Source organism: Rhipicephalus sanguineus, chromosome 5, assembly GCF_013339695.2.
Source record: "Rhipicephalus sanguineus isolate Rsan-2018 chromosome 5, BIME_Rsan_1.4, whole genome shotgun sequence".
Taxonomy (NCBI): Eukaryota; Metazoa; Arthropoda; class Arachnida; order Ixodida; family Ixodidae; genus Rhipicephalus; species Rhipicephalus sanguineus.
The window spans coordinates 177,978,365-178,002,810 of record NC_051180.1 but is presented as its reverse complement, the minus strand read 5'-3'; the positions used below and the strand labels follow the sequence as shown (position 1 = coordinate 178,002,810).

Here is a 24,446-nt window from a genome sequence, read left to right as displayed (position 1 = left end):
CTTTCTGGCAATTTTTCATGCTCATTTAAACTTCACTATTTTCTTTCACTCCATTGCCAAGCCACCACGCATCCAATGGCCTTCAACCGATTCACCTAGCAGACGACTCTAGCGTTGCCATGAAAACGTAAGAAGGAATTGACTGAGTGAAATAATTACCTTCGGCGGACCCTCGGTGCGCATATGTGCCCTCTGTGCAGATGGAGCGGCGCCCAGTTCACGTACGCGCACAGCGCACGCCTCCACCCTGACGGCCAGTTCTCTGATCTGGCGTTGCAGGCGAGACAGGCACTGCAGTGTGTGGTCCAGCTGGTGGCGAAGCATGTCCCGCGTCTGCTCCAGCGAGCTGATGTAGTTGCGCATCTCGTAGATGCAGTTGTGGTCTCGCTGTCGCTCAGCCAACAGGCTGAAGCAGCAGCCACGGGTGCAACGCACCAGCCGCTTGGAGCACTGCTCAAGCTGGTGCGACGACAGCTCTGAAGCGCGCATCTGAGCTCCACAGTCGGGGCACAGAGCCCTGTTAAACTCGCACGTCTCGAGGTGGTGATTCACCGACTCCAAGGTCATCTGTAAAGTATCAGAGTATTTCTTTATTTGTCTCACTATTTTTTATTCATGGTGTCAGGAACATAGAGTGCAAGTGCACGAACCTAGAGTGATTAAGCTGTTACAACTTCACGTCGATGCCATAGCTCTCGTAATGCACTGCAATGAGTCGTAAAACGTTTATTCGGTAATGCATAGCATGTATAGTAAAAAAAATATGGAACTCAAGAATATCTGTGCGACCCTTAATTGCTACAGTCATTTTACTTAGACGGAAGGCGTAACCATACCCCACTATCGACACAAGGGTAAATGTGTGCCGATAAATGGTGAATCACTGCGTGAAGTATTTATTCCCATATTTACAAATGTAATAATGTGTTCGCGTTATGTTGGCATGCTACCTTAACTCTTAATTGCTAGAAAAAAATCATGATTGAAAGGCAAGAAAGCCCCATCCATCGTTGTCGTCATGAGTGCCGCTGTTTGTGGCTTGTAGGTCTACTGTGTTTCGCCACAGAGACATCTGTTGAAACAAACACGCTTACTGACGGGAAATCAAAGATATGACTAAGCTTTCATGATAATATTTCACATACTAATGCACCATCAGTGCCTTGACATTGTGTTAGCCAATCTTCTATGCATGCTAGCTCTTACATTTTAACTATGCGCGAGTACAATAATGTTTACGTTACAGCAAGATTATTTCCCTCTCAATTTTAGCTCTTTGAAGCCTGATTAGAACACGTAGCAGCACATGCCGACAGCGTGTGCAAGTGATCGATCGAAAATTCATCAAGCCACAAATCTTAGCCTTCGCAGCGACAATGTCGTTAAAGCCTTATCTTGACTGCATCATAACCGTTTTAGTCATTCCATTAACTCATACAGTGCTCTTTGGAGTAATGACGAAATCCATATGCAAGATACATTTTAGCGTCTGAATAAAAGCGTTTGTTCCATGAGTAAAACGCCATTTGATTGCGAGTGCTTCGCAATGTCGTCTCGATTCCTTCCTTTTTGTTTTTGTAAGCACGGGAGTAAATTTGAGCCAATACAAACTAGACTGGACTCGTCTTATATCCTTCTTTTGCCAAAGAAGTGAGACTAGCTGCCAATGGACCTTGGATGGAGCTTAGAGTTCTTCAGATTAAATGTGGCGGCCACAACGCTTTTAAAGTTCACAGGAAAAGGACAACGGCATGGTCTTAAGTAACAGTGACTTTTCTTTCATCACTGCAGTTATCGCATTTTTAGACATTTTGTCCTGCTTGATATTTTCAAGAATATAAACTCATTTTCGTGAATGGTAATGCAGCTGAAATTGTTCTGCTTTTTCACAAGATGAACAACTTTTAGGAAAGCGCTCATTCACGGTCACATCTTGGTCTGCAGGTCGCAGGTCGCCTCAGTGTCAAGCAGAAGTCCGTGGTAAAACCGCGGCGATCTACAGACGCCACCATCTTGTACGATATACACCTTTCAGACAGCAGAGAAAGTAATCTGGCAGCAAGAAAAGCTTAGTGGCACCCTGGGCTCCCAGAGAAGGAGAATGTCGCTGCTTTCTTAATAGCGTCAGCTATGACAGGGCTTTCAAGAGAGCTCAAGAGCTCTATCCAAAGCTGCATAACCATATGCTTCAGTCAGCTGCTGAGTCCAACCACTTCATGCTTCGTGTGAAACGCGTAATTGCATCCTATATGAAGTATAGCCTTGTAGGTATTGCAGTGGTATCTCATCAATTCAAGCCGCCATTTTACCCTGAGCTTCTTTCTTGTTTAGTTTACTGTAGACTGTACTTGTGATGGCCCTTACCCTATAAGCACAACGCACTTTGAATCTTTGATAACACGCATTGTCAGTGCCACTGATCTTCATTAATGTGACGGTGCAGCTGTGAGTAACTGCAACCTGATAGCTCCTAATTATGCAGATCCATGTAAACCTAACTATTTAGCTGCTATCAGCTTTAGAGAAATAAAATGTAAGCAGTATATTAATTTCGCGCTAAAAGATTGCTGCTTCCTTGCAATAAAGCAGAGAACTGGGCTAGTTGGAATGGATTTGTAATTCATGGAGAGCGCCCTCCCCGTGAACAATTTTCATGCGCTGTGATTCTCAACGGCCCCTAAAACGGAAATGCCTTTTAGCTCGGTGCAACAAATAACGCGACTCTTAACGATTAATATTTCTTGAATCGGTTAGCTCTCGGCCTACCGATACGCATCTCCATCGATAGTTTTCGCCCTGGGACTCAACAATACTTTAGAGGAGATGGTGGAGGCCCACCTCGCCGAGCAGTACAATAAGTTATCGCGAACTCCAGCCGGTCGCTATAGACCTTATGCAAAATCTGCTGCCGTCTAGCGGCCGCCATGCGCGTTTCCGCCATTTTGAAGGCTAAGCGCGCTCCGCATGTGCCCACACGGAGCGCACGTATCAACATGTGGCGGCTGATAGGAACGGCAATGCCGACATATTTTCATGTGTCGTGTTGCCCAGGTTGAGGAAACTCATCAGAGAACATTCTTTCGTGTCATGCCGGAGCCAGACCGTTATCGCGCCGTGTGCTTGCACGCACATACAAACCGCAGCTTTATGTACGAGCTTCAAAGATACATCGCGGCTACTCGCGCATGCCTGCGCTGCTGTTCACACCGGCCATTACTTTATTACATTGCGATAACAGTTGCATGTTAGACAGGTAGGCCGAGTGCGTCATTGATTCTTAGCGAACGGACCGATTGTGCTGCAGCGTGTCGTTTGTGGTTAATTTTCGATTGTGGAGTTTATCAAGGTAGCATTTGGTGGGATGCTTTGCGCGCGTACTGATTCAGTATGCGTATTTTTCAAGCATTTCATGTGCTATCACTTCGAAATTCAAAAGGGCGGCCCAGATGGCCTCAACCTCCCCCCCCCCCCCCCCACACCCTTACTCGTTTTTTTATACCCCAAAAAAAGCACATGTCAGGCACTCCCAGAAGTTGATCCCCCTTCGAAAAAATCATGTATTCACCCCTGCTATGAAATGTTAACAGATGCTGTGTGTGTAGCACCTTTCGTGTGAAATTGACAAAAATGCTGTTCCGGCAATTGTGTTACACTCGACCGTTGGTGCGCTACGGTGGTTACGCGCGTGAGGTTGTTTCGCAAGCGTTCATTCGGCGACGCAAAACTGCCTTGCGGAAACGGGTTGAAATGGTAAGGCGCCCGTAGGCCCCGAAAGCGTACGATGATGAAGGCGAATATTCTTGGCGTATCGTGTATATTTACGAGCACATGTCGGTGGATATTCAGTAAAATGCCAGCTACCCGGCACCTATTTCTCGGAGCACTAACACTTTTCATTTTCCCTTTTCACGTGCATAAGTGTATTTTTTAAATGCGAAGCATTTCTTAGCGAACCTCTGGTATTTGAGGCGTTTCTATCTACGTATCTATCGATCTATTCTATCTATCTAGCCGCCTACGTCTGGGTGCTCTCATGATCGCCTTCCTTTAACCGTGGTGTCACCCCAAAGATTTGGCATGGATGGCCAGAGGCTTTGGACGAATATGGACTGCCGGGTCATGACATGAAGAACTTTAAAATCCTCTGTCGAGGTACGTCGTCCAAACCTTTCCACTTGAACACGTGTGAGCACATACACCCGTTTCACATGGCCCGCGGTGTTACGGGTATGCGCCACAGGTGATTGACAGTTTATATCTACCCACTAACGGCCGAGGACAGACATGGTAACTTAAATGCTAGAGCATTAAGGAAACCAACGTCGGGCATCGTTGACTCAACGAATGGAAAAGAATGAAAATTAGGTATCCCAGCAGAGAATCGAACCCAAGCATTCTGCGTGGCAAATTAGGTATTCTACCCACTGAGCCACGCCAGGTCAATAACTGGTTTGGAAAGACAGCCTACGCAGGCGTAATAAGGGTGCAGCGTCAATTGTAATTCTGGTGCTGGCTATCTAATTTTACAAGAAAGCAATAAACACTACATGATAGTCCTACGATGTGTAATCCTAGGATACAGGCGTCATATCAGATTAGCGTGTGTGGTTCCAGTGTTGGCTCCGCATTTATTGCAGTCTAATAAACATTACGTTTGTATTCCTATGATTCAGCAAGCTATAATGAAGCATTGCTCGACCCAGGAGGAATACATTAACGAAAGTTACATATGATATCCACATCACCGCATCGTGAAGTGCACTTCATTCACCAGAACGACGCAGTGCCCTCTTCATTTCTTACGAGGCTGTGTGATGGCCTCATGCTGACCTAGGATGATGCCAGATTGATTGACAGCCGCTTTGTAGACTAGGCTACGTAGGCCACATACGCCCAGGTAGTCTACGAATACGACAAACACCATCCACTGATGTTGGCCTACGTAGCACTATCAAGGCCTACCAGTCTCGACGGCCTATACCACACCAACCCGAAGGGTGGCTTCAGGTTCCAACATGTCGGCGCCTCTGTCGACAGACAATTTGTCGACGAAATTGCCAGTAAGGTACGCATTTGGGCTGGTTGGTTCATGATTAACTGTAGAAACAGCGCTAAAAGACGGGACGAACGAGGAAAGGACACAAACAACGGCGCTGACTAACAACCAAATGTGTTTTATTCTTCCAGTCTGCATTTATATACTCCGCCACAATCTCAACAAAGCAAAAGGCAAAGAAACATAGAAAAAGATGATTAGCCTGCGCAGAGGCCAAAAAATCTTCAAACAGACAGAAACGTTAACTCCTTCGGAAGGAGGGAGATCGAGGGGAGGCTGACACATGCCTCTCCGCCATTATAGATATGATACGCTTCAGAAATGACACGCGCCCGTTCATCATGGTACTTCGACAGGAAAATGGAATCTTTAAAAGATGGCTGGCAACCACATTCATTACAGTGAAGCGACAATTGACTATCTCTGGCTTGTTTACGGACGTTGTTTGCATGCTCGCGCATGCGGTCATTAGCGCACCGCCCCGTTTGGCCGACATAGTAACGAAGAAAGTAGTGGTTATTCCTTATGTGCACAAGGTGGCACATAATCTGAAGAAAGTGGTCAGCAGGGCAGGCGTTAGACTGTTGTTTTCTGCCAAAAATAAGCTTGGTAGCCTGTGTCAGCAAGTAAATCGAGAGACCAAGACGAAAAGATGCAGCAAAAAGCATCGCCAGAAGTATGTTGAATGTTGTGATAGTGTTGTGTATAAGATACCTCTTTCTTGCGGCCGTTACTATGTCGGCCAAACGGGGCGGTGCGCTAATGACCGCATGCGCGAGCATGCAAACAACGTCCGTAAACAAGCCAGAGATAGTCAATTGTCGCTTCACTGTAATGAATGTGGTTGCCAGCCATCTTTTAAAGATTCCATTTTCCTGTCGAAGTACCATGATGAACGGGCGCGTGTCATTTCTGAAGCGTATCATATCTATAATGGCGGAGAGGCATGTGTCAGCCTCCCCTCGATCTCCCTCCTTCCGGAGGAGTTAACGTTTCTGTCTGTTTGAAGATTTTTTGGCCTCTGCGCAGGCTAATCATCTTTTTCTATGTTTCTTTGCCTTTTGCTTTGTTGAGATTGTGGCGGAGTATATAAATGCAGACTGGAAGAATAAAACACATTTGGTTGTTAGTCAGCGCCGTTGTTTGTGTCCTTTCCTCGTTCGTCCCGTCTTTTAGCGCTGTTTCTACAGTTAATCATGAACCAACCAGCCCAAATGCGTACCTTATTGCAGTTCATTTCTTCTACATCGGGCTCTTTTTCTTCGTTCACGCCTTTCTTGTGTTTGCGTTCTTCTGTTGTTTGCATCAATCTGCTTGCCACTGCAACTTGTAGAGCTCGTCTCTACACCTACTCGCTCAAGCATTCCTACCTGCCGCCGGAAGTTTCCCGTCTTTTCGGGGCTCTGATGCCTTCGGAAGGCCACGTCAAAAGGATGTGCCGCATCTTGCGGTCAGAGGCATACCGACAGGTTCGCTTCTACTCGGACTGCTTGCAGGTTGTGAACCGCAATGAACTGCCTTTACCCAGTGCCCAGAAGAGGTTTCTGGAAGACCTGCGACTGGCGTCTCAGACGGCCGACTTTCTTTGGGGCAACTTAGTCGCTCGACTGCCAAGGAGCAGACATCAGTATCCAGAGCAAGGTAAAGATGTGATGGTACTCGGAGATGCCTCAATCCCGAAGAACGTGGCTGACCTTCTCAAGCTCGGACCCAAATTTTGTGAGCATCCTGCTTTGGACAAGACGGAGCTACTCGGCCTCGTCAGAACAGCTGCTGGTAAAGCAAGGACAGATGAAGTTGACCGGTGTATTAGGGAAGGAGTTGACTGCCTGCCTCAGAAGGTTAAAAAAGGCAACACTGTAAAGCTCCGCTCAGCGGTTGCTGTCCTTCGAGACGCCGACCTGAAGCTGCTCCTGTCTGACAAAGAAGGAGGATTCGTGGTGGTGCCTCGTGGTCTGTACAAAGAAAAAGCTGACGCGGCCATTGACGGCAACTTCAACGAAGTGAAAGGAGTAGTTCTTACGAAGGTGAAAACAAGGGCTGTTCAGCTATGCGAAAAAGCAGGACTTGCAAAATTGGCATCATCCGTGAAGGCGTGCAAAGGAACCAGCCTTTCAGCCTTCTTCAGCGCCAAGACTCACAAGGAACTTTGCCCGTTCCGGGCGATCGTTTCTGAGCGCGGAACGTGGCAACGAGAAGTTGGTGTGTTCCTGCAAAGGTTTTTGTGCCTCCTTGACATCGACGACCCTTTCCTCATACGGACACCAGGTACCGTTTCTGCCTTTCTCCGGGATGACTGTCCAGTGGGTGCTTGTGCTTTTTCGGTCGATGTCAAGGACTTATATTATTCGTTACCTCAGAATGATGTGTGTGCTGAAGTTGGTAATTGCATTGACAGATACGGTGTTGTTAAGTTTCAGAACGCGTGTGGAATCACTGTAGACAAGTTTTTAGAGTTTTTAAAGTTTTACATGCAATCGACCTTCATCAGCTTCGACGATAAGCTTTTATTCAACGGAAAGGAGTCTGCATAGGCTCATGCATCGCCCCTGTTCTCAGTGACATTCTACTAGCCAGCTATGACCGTAACCTCGAGAGCAAGCTCAGACAGACTAGCACGGTAAAGGTGATGCGATACGTGGACGACTTTTTAATTTTTTATAGCACTAACTCTCATGACGTGCAGCCTGCTGCGAAAATTTTTGACGTGTTCCTCGCGGAATTAAGTCCATTTGAATTGACAACTGAGCATCCCTCAGACAATAGGCTACGCTTCTTGGACTTGGAACTTTCGTTCTCAAACAGCCATGTATGTTGGTGTTATGCGCCTAGGTCTCAAAGAGCCTTCTTCCCTTTTCCTCTGCGCATTCAAAAATTGTCAAGCGCGGTATTGCAAGGGCTTGCATGAAGGCGGCGCTTGAGAGGTCCTGTGACCACCAAGTCGAAGCGAGCTTTTGTTCTCAAGTAGCACGCCTGAAGCTTGCAGGTTTTCCAGGAACGCTTTTGACCAGTATCGCAGAAAGCCTCGTGTCTGGTTTTAAAAGCAAGTGCTCACCTGCTGTTCAATCAGTGACACACCCGCTGAAGAAAGTAGTGGTTATTCCTTATGTGCACAAGGTGGCACATAATCTGAAGAAAGTGGTCAGCAGGGCAGGCGTTAGACTGTTGTTTTCTGCCAAAAATAAGCTTGGTAGCCTGTGTCAGCAAGTAAATCGAGAGACCAAGACGAAAAGATGCAGCAAAAAGCATCGCCAGAAGTATGTTGAATGTTGTGATAGTGTTGTGTATAAGATACCTCTTTCTTGCGGCCGTTACTATGTCGGCCAAACGGGGCGGTGCGCTAATGACCGCATGCGCGAGCATGCAAAACAACGTCCGTAAACAAGCCAGAGATAGTCAATTGTCGCTTCACTGTAATGAATGTGGTTGCCAGCCATCTTTTAAAGATTCCATTTTCCTGTCGAAGTACCATGATGAACGGGCGCGTGTCATTTCTGAAGCGTATCATATCTATAATGGCGGAGAGGCATGTGTCAGCCTCCCCTCGATCTCCCTCCTTCCGAAGGAGTTAACGTTTCTGTCTGTTTGAAGATTTTTTGGCCTCTGCGCAGGCTAATCATCTTTTTCTATGTTTCTTTGCCTTTTGCTTTGTTGAGATTGTGGCGGAGTATATAAATGCAGACTGGAAGAATAAAACACATTTGGTTGTTAGTCAGCGCCGTTGTTTGTGTCCTTTCCTCGTTCGTCCCGTCTTTTAGCGCTGTTTCTACAGTGAAATTGCCAGGGCATCCACGAATTCCAACAGCTCTACTATACCACATACTTCAATACACATGGACCCCTCGTCACCATGATCAAGACCGGATCCTCTAACAAGTCATGACCAGCTGCTGGTGCTCACTGATCACGGTGATGATGCCCTTGTTCAAGAACTGTCAAGAACTTCTTGCACAAATGCAGACGGGTTCGTGAAACGTGCGTGCGTTCTCGAGACACGTATAAGCACTACATATCAGCTTACCGCTTCTGGTGTTGGTAATACCCACGTTGCCATTGGCAGCGTTACCCAACCGTAAACAACTGGTTATATAACACATATCCGTCTCTTCAACATATATATGTGTGCGTATAAAATTTATACAAATCTTTAGCGTCATTTTGTAACGTGTCGCTCAGTAAAAAAAGTTACGCCACAGTCACCTACCCGCCGCATGCTTCGCATAACATCTACTCCCACGGTACGTGGATCTGCCGAATTTTTTACATTTTAATCATGCAGTAATTTTCTACATAACATACTTCGGTGACTACAGCAGCGAAATATTTTTTGCTTGAAGCATAATAAGAGGACAAGGCTCTATTTAAAATTAAATTCACAATACATCTGGTTGAAGTAGGCTGTTCCTTATGAAATACGCTTTCAAATTGGTCAACAGCATTTTTATGCAGTCATCGCTGTCCCTAGCCGTGTAGCGCGCTAAAATCTCCTTCCAACCATCCTACACTACAAGCATGGTATTCAGATAGCTAACAACACTTTATTACACTGAAAACAGGTAGACAAGATTTATAGCCTATAGAGCAAAACTTCGTTTTCAACGGTGGCAGGCCTACTTGTGGCTGGGTGGCAAACTTGTACCTTCTTCTCGCTGTGAGGCAATTCTTTACATGAAATAACTGTCAACGTAATAACTAGGAAATGCCGGTAACTTGTGCAAGTCCTTACACAATCGTCTGACATTTTTATGCCCCGATTTTTATGCCCCAAAGGAGATGCAATCAAGAAGTCATAGCAGCGACAGCAACAGGATTCAGACACAAGCTTTCAACATGGTGCTGAATCGGTAGCTTCGTCAAACCTCCGACAGACGGGAGCAATTTTCCATAAGGTCTATACTCTTGCAGAAGTCGGCATCCGTTACCTTATTTCCGAAAACCAATATATCCACTGTTCAGAGAGCACATCTCAGAATTCTCCCAATACCTCGGATTATTAACCCGGCCTATCACACTGAAAGGCGGATGGAACGAGGCAAGCAATAGCACACCCGCTTTCAAACCAATAAAAAACGGCGTACGTTATGTTGACGCGGCCGAGATCCACGGACGCCTGGTTTTTTCGGTCACCGTGCTGAACTTTGCAGGGCAAGTCGTATCGGAAGGATCGATCAAAACAACTAATCCAGAGGAGGCAGAAGAGGCGGCCGTTGCCTTGGCCATAGCCAACGCTGCGGAATTATACATAATCAGTGATCCTAAATCCGCTATTAGTAATTACAATAACGGGTTAATGAAATTCTGAATCAGAATACTAATCATCGCACTGTCCAAATTATTTGGACACCAGTTCCCGACTTACTCCCTGGTAATGAGGCCGCCCACTATCAGGCTCGAGCTTTCGCTTCCCGAGCTTATGGCCCAACCCCGGTCGGAAGGGACAATACGATAGAGGAGATTAGGCGGTCGACACGCGACCGTATGGTGAAGTATGACGAAATTAAGCAACATTATAGATTGGCCGGGCACGTATCTCTATCTAAACGGCAGGAGCTCGTGCGGAGGAAACTCCAGATGGGCTCCTTTCCAACACCACTTCTGTACTTTTACATCTATCCCACCACATTTACACTTCAGTGCAAGCTGTGCCGAGCCCCCCCCCCCCCGGACCGACCCCTTTCACATACTTTGGCGATGTCCCAGTACACGTATGCATGGTAGCCCAAAGGGCTTGCAAATTACCACCACGCAGCAGTGGCAGGCCGCACTGCTCAGATCCGACTCTGACGAGCAGGTATGAACCACGGGGCGCGCAGAGGCAGCCGCCAAGGAGCAGGGGGCTCCTGGCCGACTAAACGTCGTCGCCTCCCGTGCGACTGAGGAAACCATAGTCATCGGTTTTGAATAAGAGTTCTGTCGTCGTCCTCCTGTTCTGCCTGTCCTTTTGTTTCTTTGTCTACGTGTTTTTTTCTATTGCTCTTATGTTCTCGCAATGCATCTAACTTTTTATGTTTCATTTACTTCACACAGGCATGTGCGCTTGGACACAGACAAGGTGGCATTTCTGAAACCTTTCCACCGTAGGCAATAATGAAATGGCACAAAGTGCACCACTAGCGAAATACAAAGCGATAGACAAATCTAGGCGTCGTAAACATTCGATGACTGCGCATATTGCAAACAAAAAAATAGTTGGCGGACGCTTGAGCTTCGTCTTCAAGAGTAAAATGCGATAGCGTAAACGGTCCTCGTGCGCATCCCCTTCTCAACTGCTGGCCTAGAATTAGTTCTCGGTGGATGCCTGAACCGTGGCGCAAGGAAACGAACGTCTGTGCGCATAACATTGGCCGTTTCAAACTACCCTAGAATGCCTACTGCAAGTGCAGTTTTTAAAGGCCGACTACGCCATAATTCTTGTTTTTGCGAATAAGCGAAGGGCCCCCTACACGTCCGTAAGGCAACACGCGAACACCTACGCAGCTGCTCACTTGGTTGATGCATTTGCCGGTGATAATGAATAAATATTTCAGCCATTTGTAATGGGTGGGCCTTAAAATACCCACTCGTTTCGCAATTCACATGTTTTGACACCTGGCGGGACTCTACGCTAGCGCTACGCAATATTACATGCATTAGGCAGACTCGTCCCACTACAAGACATTCAAATATGTGTTTTTCGGAGCTGTTTCAAGCAATGTCGTCGCTTTGTGGTCGAACACCTGCTTGTCCCGCAGGAAGCATGGGTTCGATTCTCATTGGAACCAAAGGTACCTATTATTTGTTTTATTTGCTTCTTTCTCGTGTTTTTCGGTCACGAACAACGCTGATTCTTCGCTCACAGCCAACGACGCCGGCACCGAAATTTCTGCGAAACACTACTGCGTTGAAACGTAATCAGAGCGCAAAACCGCCACGTCAAGTGTAAGTGACTGTGACAGAAAGGCGCACTTCGAGAAAGGCATCAGACTTATGTCAATATATTTTCTTATTAAAAACTGCATTTAGCCAAAATTCCTTTGCATCTGTGGCTGCCGCATACTCCCTTGCCTTGCTCTGTGCGACCACAAGAAAATTCACATTCAAAACTCAAACTGGAGGGCGAAAGCCATCTTCATCTTTTTCTTGTCAGTCGATGTAACGATCCTCCCACGTCCCCTTTAAAATGTTTCTGCACCTACCGTGGTTTTGCACTGCCTCCAGGATCGGAGGCATTGCAAGCTTTCTGCACCTCACCTGGTTATGCACTACCCCTGTGATCGTCCCTCCGATCACGGAGGCAGTGCGAAGCGACGATATCGTGTCATGACGTCATGATAGGTCATTCGTCACAAGTTTATGCGATCTGTGACGTCATCATGACGTCATTGGTGACGTAACCACGTGGTATCTTTACAGCAGGGTTGTTAATGTAGATTAGGACGAAGATGGCGAGTGCCGTTTGATGATGATATTTTTCTATCTAGGACACTCGGCCAAACTCGACCTGAACAACGCTACTGTAAAAATTTACCCGCCGACGCCGCCGGTCAATTTTTGTGCTTGATTAGGCATCTATGGCCTTCGCCTTACAGACGCGAAGGAATACGGTCACAAAAGCAGGCTTGCGCGCACAGAAAAGCGCAGCAGACGGCCGCTTCTGGGATAAGCGGGGGAGCTTCCGGTGGCTTCACAAGCTCGCTGCTCTGGTAGCGGGATGCGCTGTCCAGCTTTTCTAGTGGAGAGCAGTGGTCTGGACTCCTTTAAGACTAAACAGTGAATTATTTTACAGCCGCTTCAAACTACGGACCGTTTCTCTGCTTTCCGTTCAACGCAGCGGATGACGCAGTCGTCTTAACATTTAGGCTCGATGAGGGATCTATAATTTCTTGCCTTTCATTATTTTGTAGTATTTTGAACAGCAGGCTATGGGGTGAAAGGGTTGTCCATGTTTTGGAGCCTGCTGATTTTGAGTGCTTTACACACTATTGGAAATAAATGTCCTCTTGCTGGATAAATTTTATTTGGCATCGTGCTCTGAGGAGCTGAGGTTCACTTACGAACTGCAACAATTACTCGATCCGGCTTCTCGACCTAGTGGTACGCGTTAAATGGGGATGGTCACGTAATTACACACCGAGTTAAAAAAAAGACGGCGCTACTTCCCCTTGAATCTTGTGAATAAAGGTAGTGTTTCTTTTCGTCTCACTAATATTTTAAAGAGCTGCGCGCATTCCATGCAGCTTGGTTTCCATGAGGAAGTGACCAAGCGGACATGAGGAAGTAACCAAGCTGAGGTCCGCAGGCTATCGAGTCTGTTGCGCTCGGTGGCAACAATGGCGTTAAATATGTTAAAGGAAAAGAATAACCGTAGATAAAAATGCGTAGCCGTTGTACCGAATACCTTCGACATAGCGCTGAACAAGCTCCCGTGTACTATAAATTGCCTAGCGTTGTCGCTTTGGTTATCATGATGAAGCTGATTACTAATTGTTTTACAGCGAAAGCTGTTATGAGATCATTTCACCGGCCGTTTTTGGCGCCGTAGTTGTCCGCCGCCGCCACCGCCGCCGCCGCCGCCGCCGCCGGTGTCCGTAACTACTATCGCTCGAAATAAGAAAAAAAAACGAAATAAAAAAAATTCCAGGATGGAACGAGGTTCGAACCTGGGCCCTCTACGTTGGGGCCCAGTATTGAACCTCTGAGCCATGCCGGTGCTTGAAACTGCCTTGCAAAAAGACCCTATACACTCTTCATGCCGGGAAGGAACCACATTAACATATGTAATGTCGTGTGGTAGAAGAGTAAAATAACAACCAAGTGTCACACAATGCGAATTCTGTAACCAGGCGTCACACAATGCGAATTGCGCAACGAGTGAGTTGTTGAATGCTTCATACCCATTACAAAGGGCTCTGCCATAATTCTTCATCATCATCAGCCACAGCATCAACAAAGTGCACATAAGGCCTTAGAGGTGGTTAGCGGGTACCACGGTTCTGCGCAGAATGACGAAAAATTGCGTAGTGACGGCTTCCTTCCTTCACAAAAATTATGATTTATAGCGTAGTGGGTTGCGCGCAAGTGCACTTCTATTAGTTGCCAAGGAAGCCCATAAGGCTACCATGATCCTTTTCCTCAGGGTCTAAATTCCCTCTCTCTATCTCTTTCTCAAGTTAGCGTGTGTTAAAAAGCGTGGTGGGAGAATGACATAACGAACGGGCGTCACACAATGCGAAGTACGTAACTACTGGGTCATTTAAAGCTTCCAACCCATTACAAAAAGCTCAGTCATAATTCTTCATCGTCATCAGTCGTCGCATCAAGAAACTGCACATAATGATTTACAGATGCCACCTCACTTCTCCGCAGAATGACGAGTAATGTTGTGGTGGGTGCTTCCAACTTCACGAAAATGATCGTTTGTGGCGTAGTGGGTACGTTGCTAGTGTAGTTGTATTAGTAGCCACAAGAGATTTTATAACGACCTCTAGAAATGCCGCTCTTCGAGCTTTCGCCGTGACTGTGCTGCGCTTTCCGCGCAGGCCTGGCGTTTTTTTAGAGCGCAGCCCTTAGGCGCCCTTTTCTGCGTTGAGCGGCAACGCCATCGCCGTTGCCGTCGGTGGTGTAACCAATAGACATGAAACTGTAACAGATGGACTTGAAAAAATAAATGAGCAAAAAATACCCACGATCGAATGGGATTTGAACCCGGGCCCTCCGTGGGGCAGTCGAGTATTCTACCACAAATCCACGCTGGCGCGTGAAACTCATTTGCAAAAGGACCCTATACAGGCGCCATGTCGGGCAAGGAATCGCCTTAACCTTTGTAATATAGCGTGGCAGAAGTGTAAAGTAACAACCAGTCATCACACAATGCTAATTGCGCAACGAATGTGCGTTTTAATGCTTCCCACCCACTGCAAAATGTTCAGCCATAATTATTCATCGTCATCAGCCACATTGAGCATCAACAACGACCACATACCCTAGAGATGTGCAGTGGGTACCTCGCTTATCCGCAGAAATACGAATAATGGCGCAATGAGTCCTGTCCTACTTCACAAAAGTTGTTATTTATGGCGTAGTCGATACCTTGCGGATGCCAAAACTTCAAACACAGTTGGGTTTGCCTCAACAAGAAGCTGCACTCAGAATCGCATTGGGCAGTATCGTAATCAGTGTGAATTTTTTCTTTCGAATTACCACACTGATATGCTTTAGACGCAATGCTTCTATAATGTGCAAGCTTATACAATTTTTCTGTATTCTGCTTCCACTATTGCCGACACCTCAACAGCTTCATTCTTCTGCTTTTTCCGGGATCGAATCCCGGCCGCGGCGGCTGCATTTTCGATGGAGGTGAAAATGTTTGAGACCCGTGTATTTAGCTTTAGGTGCACGTTAATAACCCTTTAAGTAAAGGGCAGTAACCCCAGGTGGTCGAAATTTCCGGAGCCCTCCACTACGGCGTCTCTCATAATCATATCGTGGTTTTGGGACGTTAAACCCCAGATAATAAAAAAAATTCTGCTTTTTCAAACGAAGCGCGCCACATATCACAGTGTTCCACTTAAGCTACGTATCGTAATAAGGGAGTCCGTGTACAACGACTTCCATGAAGCATTTACAATACTACTACAAACATAAATAATATGCTGGCCTGCTAACCAGTCGGCAGCACTTCGTCTTTTGTATCCTCTTAATTATATTAACGCAGAAGGCGCGGCCTCTACATGAGGCTTTCCTGAATAATGTGAACGTAAATCAAGAAGTCTTGGTACCAAATTCCTGCGCTGTCGATAGCAGCACCGCCACTTGAATGCTAAAATTGACTAAGCAATTATTCTACAAACGCACCATGGCTTGCCATTGGTGATGCAAGAGCGAAGTTATTAGGAATCTCGTTAATGGCCGCGCGCGTATAAATACCCGTATTCTTGCTGTGAAACAAAGCAGGAAGAGAAAGACGCCAAAGAATGATGCACTAATCCGTATGTTGTGCCCTTATTGCAAGGGAGGATTGCTTAGTTTGCAAATAACGTGTCCCTAAGTTCTGGTTTTTAAAAAAAAAAGTGTCCCTTTTACATTAATACTGATAAATTGGCTGGATCGCTGTATGCGGTACCCACGTACTCGCAAATGAGTAGATAATTTAAATGCAGTGGCGCACCTTTGCGATGCAGCCTGCCTCTCTGTTCGGACAGCGCACGGTCAGGTGGGCGATCATGTTGTTGACTAAAGGAACCACAGGCACCACTTGGGACACGGTCATCTCTCTGCGACACAAGGGGCAGCTTCCCGAACCAGGACTCGCACTGTAAGCCAGCCAGCCGTGGATGCAGATGGAGCAGAAGACATGGCGGCAGGGGCACTCCACAGGCTCACGGTACACACCGCGACACACGGTGCACACGAGCTCTTGTGGAGGCCTGGGCTCGAAGTTCTCCACGGAGTACACGGCCAGGTCAGTCGGCATTTCGGCACGCCGGGTCGCGCTCCGGCTAGAACTCGACGCGGCCATTGTTTGAAGAGGAAGGTTGCCGAGCCAATCGCGCCCAGATGAAGCCATCGCCCAAGCGCTGCGAACAACGGTAAATAGCCAGAAGTGCACAGCGTCTGCACTAGATGTTCACAAAGTGAAACAAAACTGACTACGCAATGCCAGAAAGTCCAAGTGTATGGTGCTGCAAGTCTCGGCAACGAAATGTGTTGACAATCATTCGTCGTGGTATGCACATCGCCGAAGTTTACTATAGCGCTTATTTGGGTGTGACGTCCTGAAAGGATCCCTTTTCTAGGCCGTGGCACCGCTAGAAATATTTGTGACGTGGTACCGATTCGAAGAAGTGGAAGTCAAAGTCGTCCCTAACGGCCGCCACGGTGGTCTGGTGATTATGGCGCTCGACTGGCGGCAAGAATGATTGATGTCCGTGTTTTAGATTCAGGTGCACGTTAAAGAAGCCCAGGAGGTCAAAATATACGGAACCCTCCACTACGACGTCTCTCCTAATCATATCGTGGTTTTGGGACGTTAAACGCCAACAATTAATAAATCGTTCCTGGCACTTCACAAAGTGTGAAAAACCACTCTGTGAGCGCATTGACCAGGTATAGAGGCGTAACTGCTGTCTATAGTTTACGCCTACGCAACCGGTCGCAGAAAACCTTGCAAAAAGCAGTTCCTCGCGCAGTGAAAGCATCCATGTGGGACTGCATTAGCGAAGACTTCTCGGCAAGTGACATGCGGAGAAACATGACGCGGAAAACTGTGGCGTTTTAGGCGATGAATGGCGAGAAACTGAAGCGACTTCTGCCGGCCTGTAAGTTGTGAAAGAAATATTTATATAGCGTGATACCTTTTGTAATTCATGCGAACGCTTTGGACATTTTTTCCCTTTTTATCAGGATAGTATCAACCCGTTGTGGTAGGGTGAGGTAGCAGGCATAGGTCCCGCGTTGCTGAACTCGAGGGCACAGGTTCGATTCGCGGCCACAGCGGCCGCCTTTCGATGGGGGTGAAATGCAAAGAACACCCTTGTACTTACATACAGAGTGCCCCAGTTAATTCTAGCCATAGTTTAAAAATACGCAGACGCACTCCATAAGGTCGCGACAGAAAGCATGTTACTGAATACAACATGGAGTGAGTCACACTAATTTTTGTATTCTGCTTAAGCAAAAATTTATTAACTTCAAAAGCAACCAATCCGGACACAAGATTTCAATGAGTAAGTTTTAGATCACTGAGCAAAATGTCCGACTAGACAGTTTCCAACTTTATATCGCTGAAGTATTAGTGTATTTCTGTTCACCACATATGCCCGCGTAATTAAGAAAAAAAAATGAAGGCAGCTTCGCACAAGTTGAGCCAGGCCTAAAGGAACAGCGGAGATGGCTGGCCTTCCTTGTTTTTGTTTATTTTTATTTTTTCCTCTCTGCCTGTCTCTTTCTCCTAGTTTTTTTTTTCTATCTGCTGTCTTTATTTATTTCGGTCTTTCTATATCCATTTCTTTCTCTCTGCTTCTATCTCTCTTCTTCCCTCTCTTTCTTTTCTTTCTTTCTCTCTCTCTCTCTGTATTTGTTCTCTCAGCCACTTCATGCTATAGTAAGCAACACACATTCGGTCGCTACCGTATAGAATGCATCTACATATTTTAAAATTCTGGTCAGAATTAGCTGTGACATCCTCTATATAAGTACACGGATTATATTTGGATTTCGCCCCGAAAAGTTCGTCGTCCTTATATAAAATATTACGCTTCCCTGAGCCGTTATGTCGGAACCTTTGCTGAAATTGGGCAGGAAGTTCTCAAGTTTTCAACCGAAAACCTGCGACAGGAACATTTGTCCGTATGAAAAAATTACGTACATGAAATACGATAGAAGTGCTTGACTTCGCGAAAGTAGGCAAATGGGATTGCATAGGGCATGTATGCCAATTTTCTGTCGATGGCACAGCGACGCCAGCGGGCTGAGCTTACATTTATTGTTATGTTGTAAACGACTAATGGTGCACTCGCGTTCGTTTCACTAGCTAGATATAGACCAAAACTGGCACTGCGTGACGTGACTGCATGGCGAACATAAATGACAGTTGTTAACATGACAATCATGCTATGCATGCCGTGTCGGGCATGATTTGCATGCCACGCTCATCGTGCGCTCGCGGCCGGTTCCCCAGCTTGATGTAGACCAAAACTGGCATTACGTGACGTGACTGCATGACGAACATAATTAAACGGTGTTAGCATGAGAATCACGACATGCATTTCGTGTACAGCATGATTTACATGCCAAGCTCATGATGCGCTTGCGGCCGTTTCTCTAGCTTCGTATACCACGAAATTGGTATTTCGTGACGTGAACGCGTACGACGAACATAAATGACAGTTGGTGGCATGAAAATCATGACATTCATGTCATGTAGGGCTAGATATAGATGCCACGCTCATGATCGGCTCGCGGCTGTTTTGCTAGCTTGACGTACACGATTAATGATATTGCGCGACGCGACTGCATGATGAACACTAATGGCAGGTGTCGACATCACAATCATGACATGCATTTCATGTAAAGCATGATTTAGATGCCGCGCTCATGGTGCGCTCGCAGCCGTTACCCTAGCTTGATTTACACCAAACGTGGTGTTGCGTGACGTGGCCGTATGACGAACATTAATGGCAGGTCCTAACACGCAAATCATAACATGCATCTCATGTACGGCATAATTTACATGACGCTGCATTGGTGCGCTTCCGGCCGTTTTGCTAACTGGATATACGCCAAAATTGATATGGCAGGGCATGAGTGCATGACGAACATAAATGACAGGTTATGAATTGTATTTACCAGAATATACGTTTCATTATGTAAATGATTGCACGTGCATTCACGCATGACAAACATGGGAATATATAGTGAACTAAATGTCATGACATGAATTGCTTTATTTTCCTCAAAGAGAAGCAAGGCGATGTATGCAGCTGTCTGCTGGCTGCTACGCATTACGTCGATCCCTGTAGTGCGTGTAATATGCCGGATTTTTTCCTCATGACCTAACATTTGCGCTCCTGGCGTCACGAATTGTGCCGAAAAAACGAAAACGGCAGGAGAGAATAAGGCGCTCGTTCTTAGTGCATTCGGATTTGTTTAGGGGCCCTTAAGGCCCGAATGTGTAACCTAAAAAAGTATGATAGCAACATGTCATCCACTAGCGGTTAAAAGTGGGCATACCTGATGCGGAACGCTATGGAACGGGGACATAGACAAGAGTCACACAGGACAGGCGCCTCTTGTCTCTGTCCCCGTTCCATAGCGCTCGTTTGTTCCGCATCAAGTATGAACCAACTTGCCCAAACACAAGTCTTGCTAAGTGGGCATATTGTTCGCAGACCGAAAGGTACTTTGAGAACGTAATTCCTTACGAACTTGTTTGTTAAGCGAACAGGATATCATAATTAATCCCGTTTTAAGATACTATATCACGGTTGAACGCCTACTTCGGTGTCTGAATAATATTTAAAAATGGACGAGTTGCAAAAACTACAAAGCTTTCCTGCACTGCCAGAATTGATGCACAATGGCGATGCGTCCACCCTCCCTACAATAGTTGCGTGCAGTGTAGCATTTTGCGTCTTTGTACTTGGTTTGGGCATGTCCGTACTAGAGGGCAGACGCGACGCGCGCGAAGGAAGGCGCGACACTTTCCTTCGCGCCCGTCGCGCCTCTGCGTTCGCCAACAAAGCGAAACGCTACACTGCACGCAACAGTTGTATCAGTGACGGAACGCGCCGCCATTGTGCATGAAGTTTCGTAGTGCAGGAACCATACTTTTGGATGTTTTGCAACTTTAGTATTGTCCTAAGAACCCCTTTCTGTTGACCCAAACACAACGAGTGAGGTAGAGGCCATAAGTTTTAGTTTGCCATCACGGTAAGCAACCCGTAGAGGTTTATGAAAAAACTTCGGTTTCAAAAGCCCAGCAACGACGTGATTCTGATCAAGGAACATGCTTAGACTAAAGGAGTGTAGACGCCAAAATGAGACGGCAACGTTACGCGTAAACTGGCTGCAGCATGAACTTCGCGAGCTTGCAAGAAATGCCGTGACGAATGTTGAGAGAAAAGAGGCGACTTAGGGCTATTTTATTTTCATTTTCACAACTAGGAACGAAGCGTGGCTCTTTTTTTTAGACTAGTCGCGATAACCATCAGCAAAACGTCAGAGGAGAGCTGCAAAACGCATGACAGTGTTTCGGCTAATTACGTTACGTTTTTAAGGCAATGTAACTGCCGAACCACCGCGACCGCATGCAGTACCAAAACATTTCAGCGTCCGATGTCCAGAGATCAAAAAGAAAATTGTTTTCCACCTTCACTTGCTCGCGTCCATGAGAACGCTCATCGTCAGATTCGCCCAACGCCGATAGCGACGACGACGTGGTATCGCTTCCGGAAGACGCAGCCGCGCGTTTCAGTGGGACTGCTGCCGCAGAACGGATGCGCATGTGTGAAATGCAGCACACGGCACATCTGTTTGCAAACGTCATCGCTTTGGCACTCCGGGTGATGTAGCCGTCACGCGATGCTTGTTTTCGTCGCCACTCGGAGGTTTTGTGCCTCTAAGCAAGAGTCTTTCACAGTTTTCATCGCCGATTTTGACGTCTACCCTTTCCTGAAGAAGTTGAGACACCGAAAGCTTCAGATGACGCCTTAAAAAACTCCCGCCAAGAGGTAAAAAAATGTCTGTGCTACGGCACAACTGAGCGATTAAGTGACAGCAAAAGCACATTAACCTTTTCAGACTCCACTTATGAAGAACTGCCTGCAAATGCGTCAAATCGGCACAGCGTTATATCAAAGCACTCGATATTGTATTGCAACAAAAATAATGTCGTAATACGTTAATTTATGTGTGTTAGAGTAACCACTTCCAATTACTTTGTAGTTAAATATCTATTTATTATGAAGCCGGTCATGTGTTTGCATAGACAGAATGAAATCTCAGGCTAGAAATACAGTGGAAATTTGTTTTCAGTTATGTTCATGTACAGGAAAGAAAAATCCGACAGATCCCACGCACTGTGGCAATGCATGTAATGCGAAGCAGCTAGCAGAGGGCTGCATACATCGCCTTGTTTCTCTTTGAGAAAAATGAAGTCATTCGTGTCATGAATCTTGGATGTGGGCGCAAAAAGTCAAGGACGAAGGGAAGAAGACACACACGCTGGCGCCAGTGTGTGTGTCTTCTTCCCTTCGTCCTTGTCTTTTTGCGCCCACATTCAAGTACCATGACAGACCAACAAGCACGCATCGCTACCCTCGTGTCATGAAATCTAGTTCACTATTTATCCCAGGTTTGTCATGCATGCATGTACAATCTTTTATATAATGAAACATATATTCTAGTATTACAATGCACGACCTGTTATTTATGTTCGCGACGCGCTCATGTCATGCCATACCAATTTTGGTGTGTATCCAGTTAACAAAACGGCCGGAAGCGCACCAAGACAGTGTCATGTAAATCATGCCGTGCATGACATGCATGTTATGTCGCGTGTTCGGGCCTGTCATTGTTCGTCATTCAGTCACGTCGCGCAATACCAGTTTTGGTGAATACCTAGCTAGGGAAACGGCCGCGAGCGCACCATGGGCGTGGCATGTAAACCATGCTTTAAATGAAATGCATGTCATGATTGTAATGTCACCACCTGCCATTAGTGTTCATCATACAGTCGTGTCGCGCAATACCAATATTGGTGTATGTCAGGCTAGCGAAACGGCCGAGAGCGCACCATAAGCGTGGCATGTGAGTCATGCCCCACACGACATACATGTCATGATTATCATGTTACCACCTGTTCTTTATGTTCGTCGTGCAGTCACGTCACGCAATACCAATTTTGGTGTATATAAGATAGCGAAACGGCCACAAGCGCACCATGAGCGAGGCATGTAAATCATGCTGTACATGAAATGCGTGTCATGATTTCCTTGTTACCACCTCATTTATGTTCGTCGTACAGTCACGTCACGCAATACCAACTTTGGTGTATATGAAGCTAGCGAAACGGCCGCTGGCGCACCATGAGCGTGGCATGTAAATCATGATGTACATGACATTCATATCATGAGTTTCGTGTTACCACTTGTTATTTGTTTTCTTAGTACAGTCACGTCATGCAATACAAAATTTGGGGACATGTCACGATATCGAAACGGCGGCAAGCGCACCATGAGCGGGGCATGTGTTATGTCATGGCGTGCATGACATGCATGTCGTGATTTTCATGTTACCACCCGTCATTTATGTTCGCCATAGAGAAATGTGTCGTCGTGCCAATTTTGGTATATATCCATGCAATTAAGCGTCCGCGAGCGCGCCGACACCATATCATCATGCTGTACACGACATGCGTGTCATGACTTGTGCGATAGGACCTGTCACTTATGTTTGTCATACACTCTTGTGATGCTATACCAATTTTGGTAATATCAAGTTAGGACCAATACCATTGCATGTAAAACATGTCGTTCATGACATTCATGTTATGGTTTTCATGTCATTGCCTGTCATTTATGTTCGCCATACAGTCATGTTATGCCTACGAACTTTGGTAGAGATCCTCCCAGCCACGGCTATCAGCGTGGCTGTCAGCGTCGGGCCATGACCGTCCTCATGGATGCGATCAAGTGGCGGTAGAAAACCATTTCGTTGCTGATCCCGTCGCATCATGTGTTGCATGAATCATGCAACACGTGGATGCCGTCATATTCGCCGTAAACTCCAACCTTACACCTTTCGCAGCATTTTGACGTTTTCGCTGACGGTTAAAGTGATGAGTCCGGAAAAAGGACCAACGGTTCCTTTCTAGAGTCCAAATAAAGGTTACTTTAAGTCGTCTGCTTTCAGCATTCCCTGAAAGCACGCATAGTTCATGCTGTGTTCAGTTTCATGTCAGCCTACCGTGCGATTTTGGTGTCTATTCTAGCGGACAACTTTTCTTGGCAATGAAGCGAATGCTGCAGACCCAAATCGAGCGTATCCTACTGCTTACGAATGTAGTCCCACAATTGTGTTCATATTTTCTGCGTTAGATATACCTTTATTTCCATTATGTAGCTCTTTCAGACAAGACGCAGCTCACCCCAGTGGTATATATGATGAAGAAACGAAAAAAAAAACCAGCTGACGGACGCTTACACAAGAAGAGAAGACGACCGAAGACGGTAGCATGCATGAGCGAGTGCCGATGCCATGATGTCAATGGAAATGTGACAAGCACAAGCCGAAACTGCTCTTCTTATGCGAGCTGGCGCTGTATATATCTCTCGAAAGCACCAAGGGCTTAGCCATTGTGTATGGGTGTTATGCGGCTTCATTCTCCCCCAGCAACCCCTCCCCCCTAAAAGAATTAATATTTTTTTACTATTGACTGAGATTGTCAAGGTGACTCAGTGCATAGGCTTTAGCCTGCTCCTTAATGTTGCCTAAAAGGACTGACTTCTATATATATGGATTGCTCCTGTCAGACAAAAGCATTATTGCGTTGCTTTATTTCAAAAATTAAATAAAGTCAAATATATTAAAAAATCTAATTGACAATTTTAGCGTCTTTACTGGTATTTTATTTACAGGTCAATCGTAGAACAAAGTTAATCGCAACTTCAACTGTCGCGAAGGCTGAACAGCGGAGCTGGTGGCATCAAATTTTAGCTCGGCTATCTGATTTAGCTGTGCCTCATTCCCTCTTGGTATCTCTCTACTATTGCTTGGCTATTATACTGCTTAGCTACAACACCTTCTTAGTTTAACTATCTGCCTTCATTGCTTAGCTATGTCGATTTCTCTGACCGTCTCTTCACTATCTTTTGAATTGATGCACAGTTATGCACTGTTTAATGAGCTTTGG

General features: G+C 46.2%; 1 protein-coding gene across 1 annotated transcript in view; it reads right to left on the bottom strand.

The window, feature by feature from the left end:
- The window catches only part of LOC119395120 (TNF receptor-associated factor 6), a 29,698-nt gene extending 13,140 nt beyond the window's left edge, over nt 1-16,558 (bottom strand). The window contains exons 1-2 of the mRNA XM_049416094.1: nt 16,203-16,558; nt 160-567 (exon numbers count right to left, since the gene is read on the bottom strand). Of these exons, the coding sequence (XP_049272051.1) occupies nt 160-567; nt 16,203-16,553 (759 nt within the window). The 5' untranslated portion in view covers nt 16,554-16,558. The remainder of the gene's footprint in view (nt 1-159; nt 568-16,202) is intronic.
- Between the last annotated feature and the right edge of the window lie 7,888 nt (nt 16,559-24,446).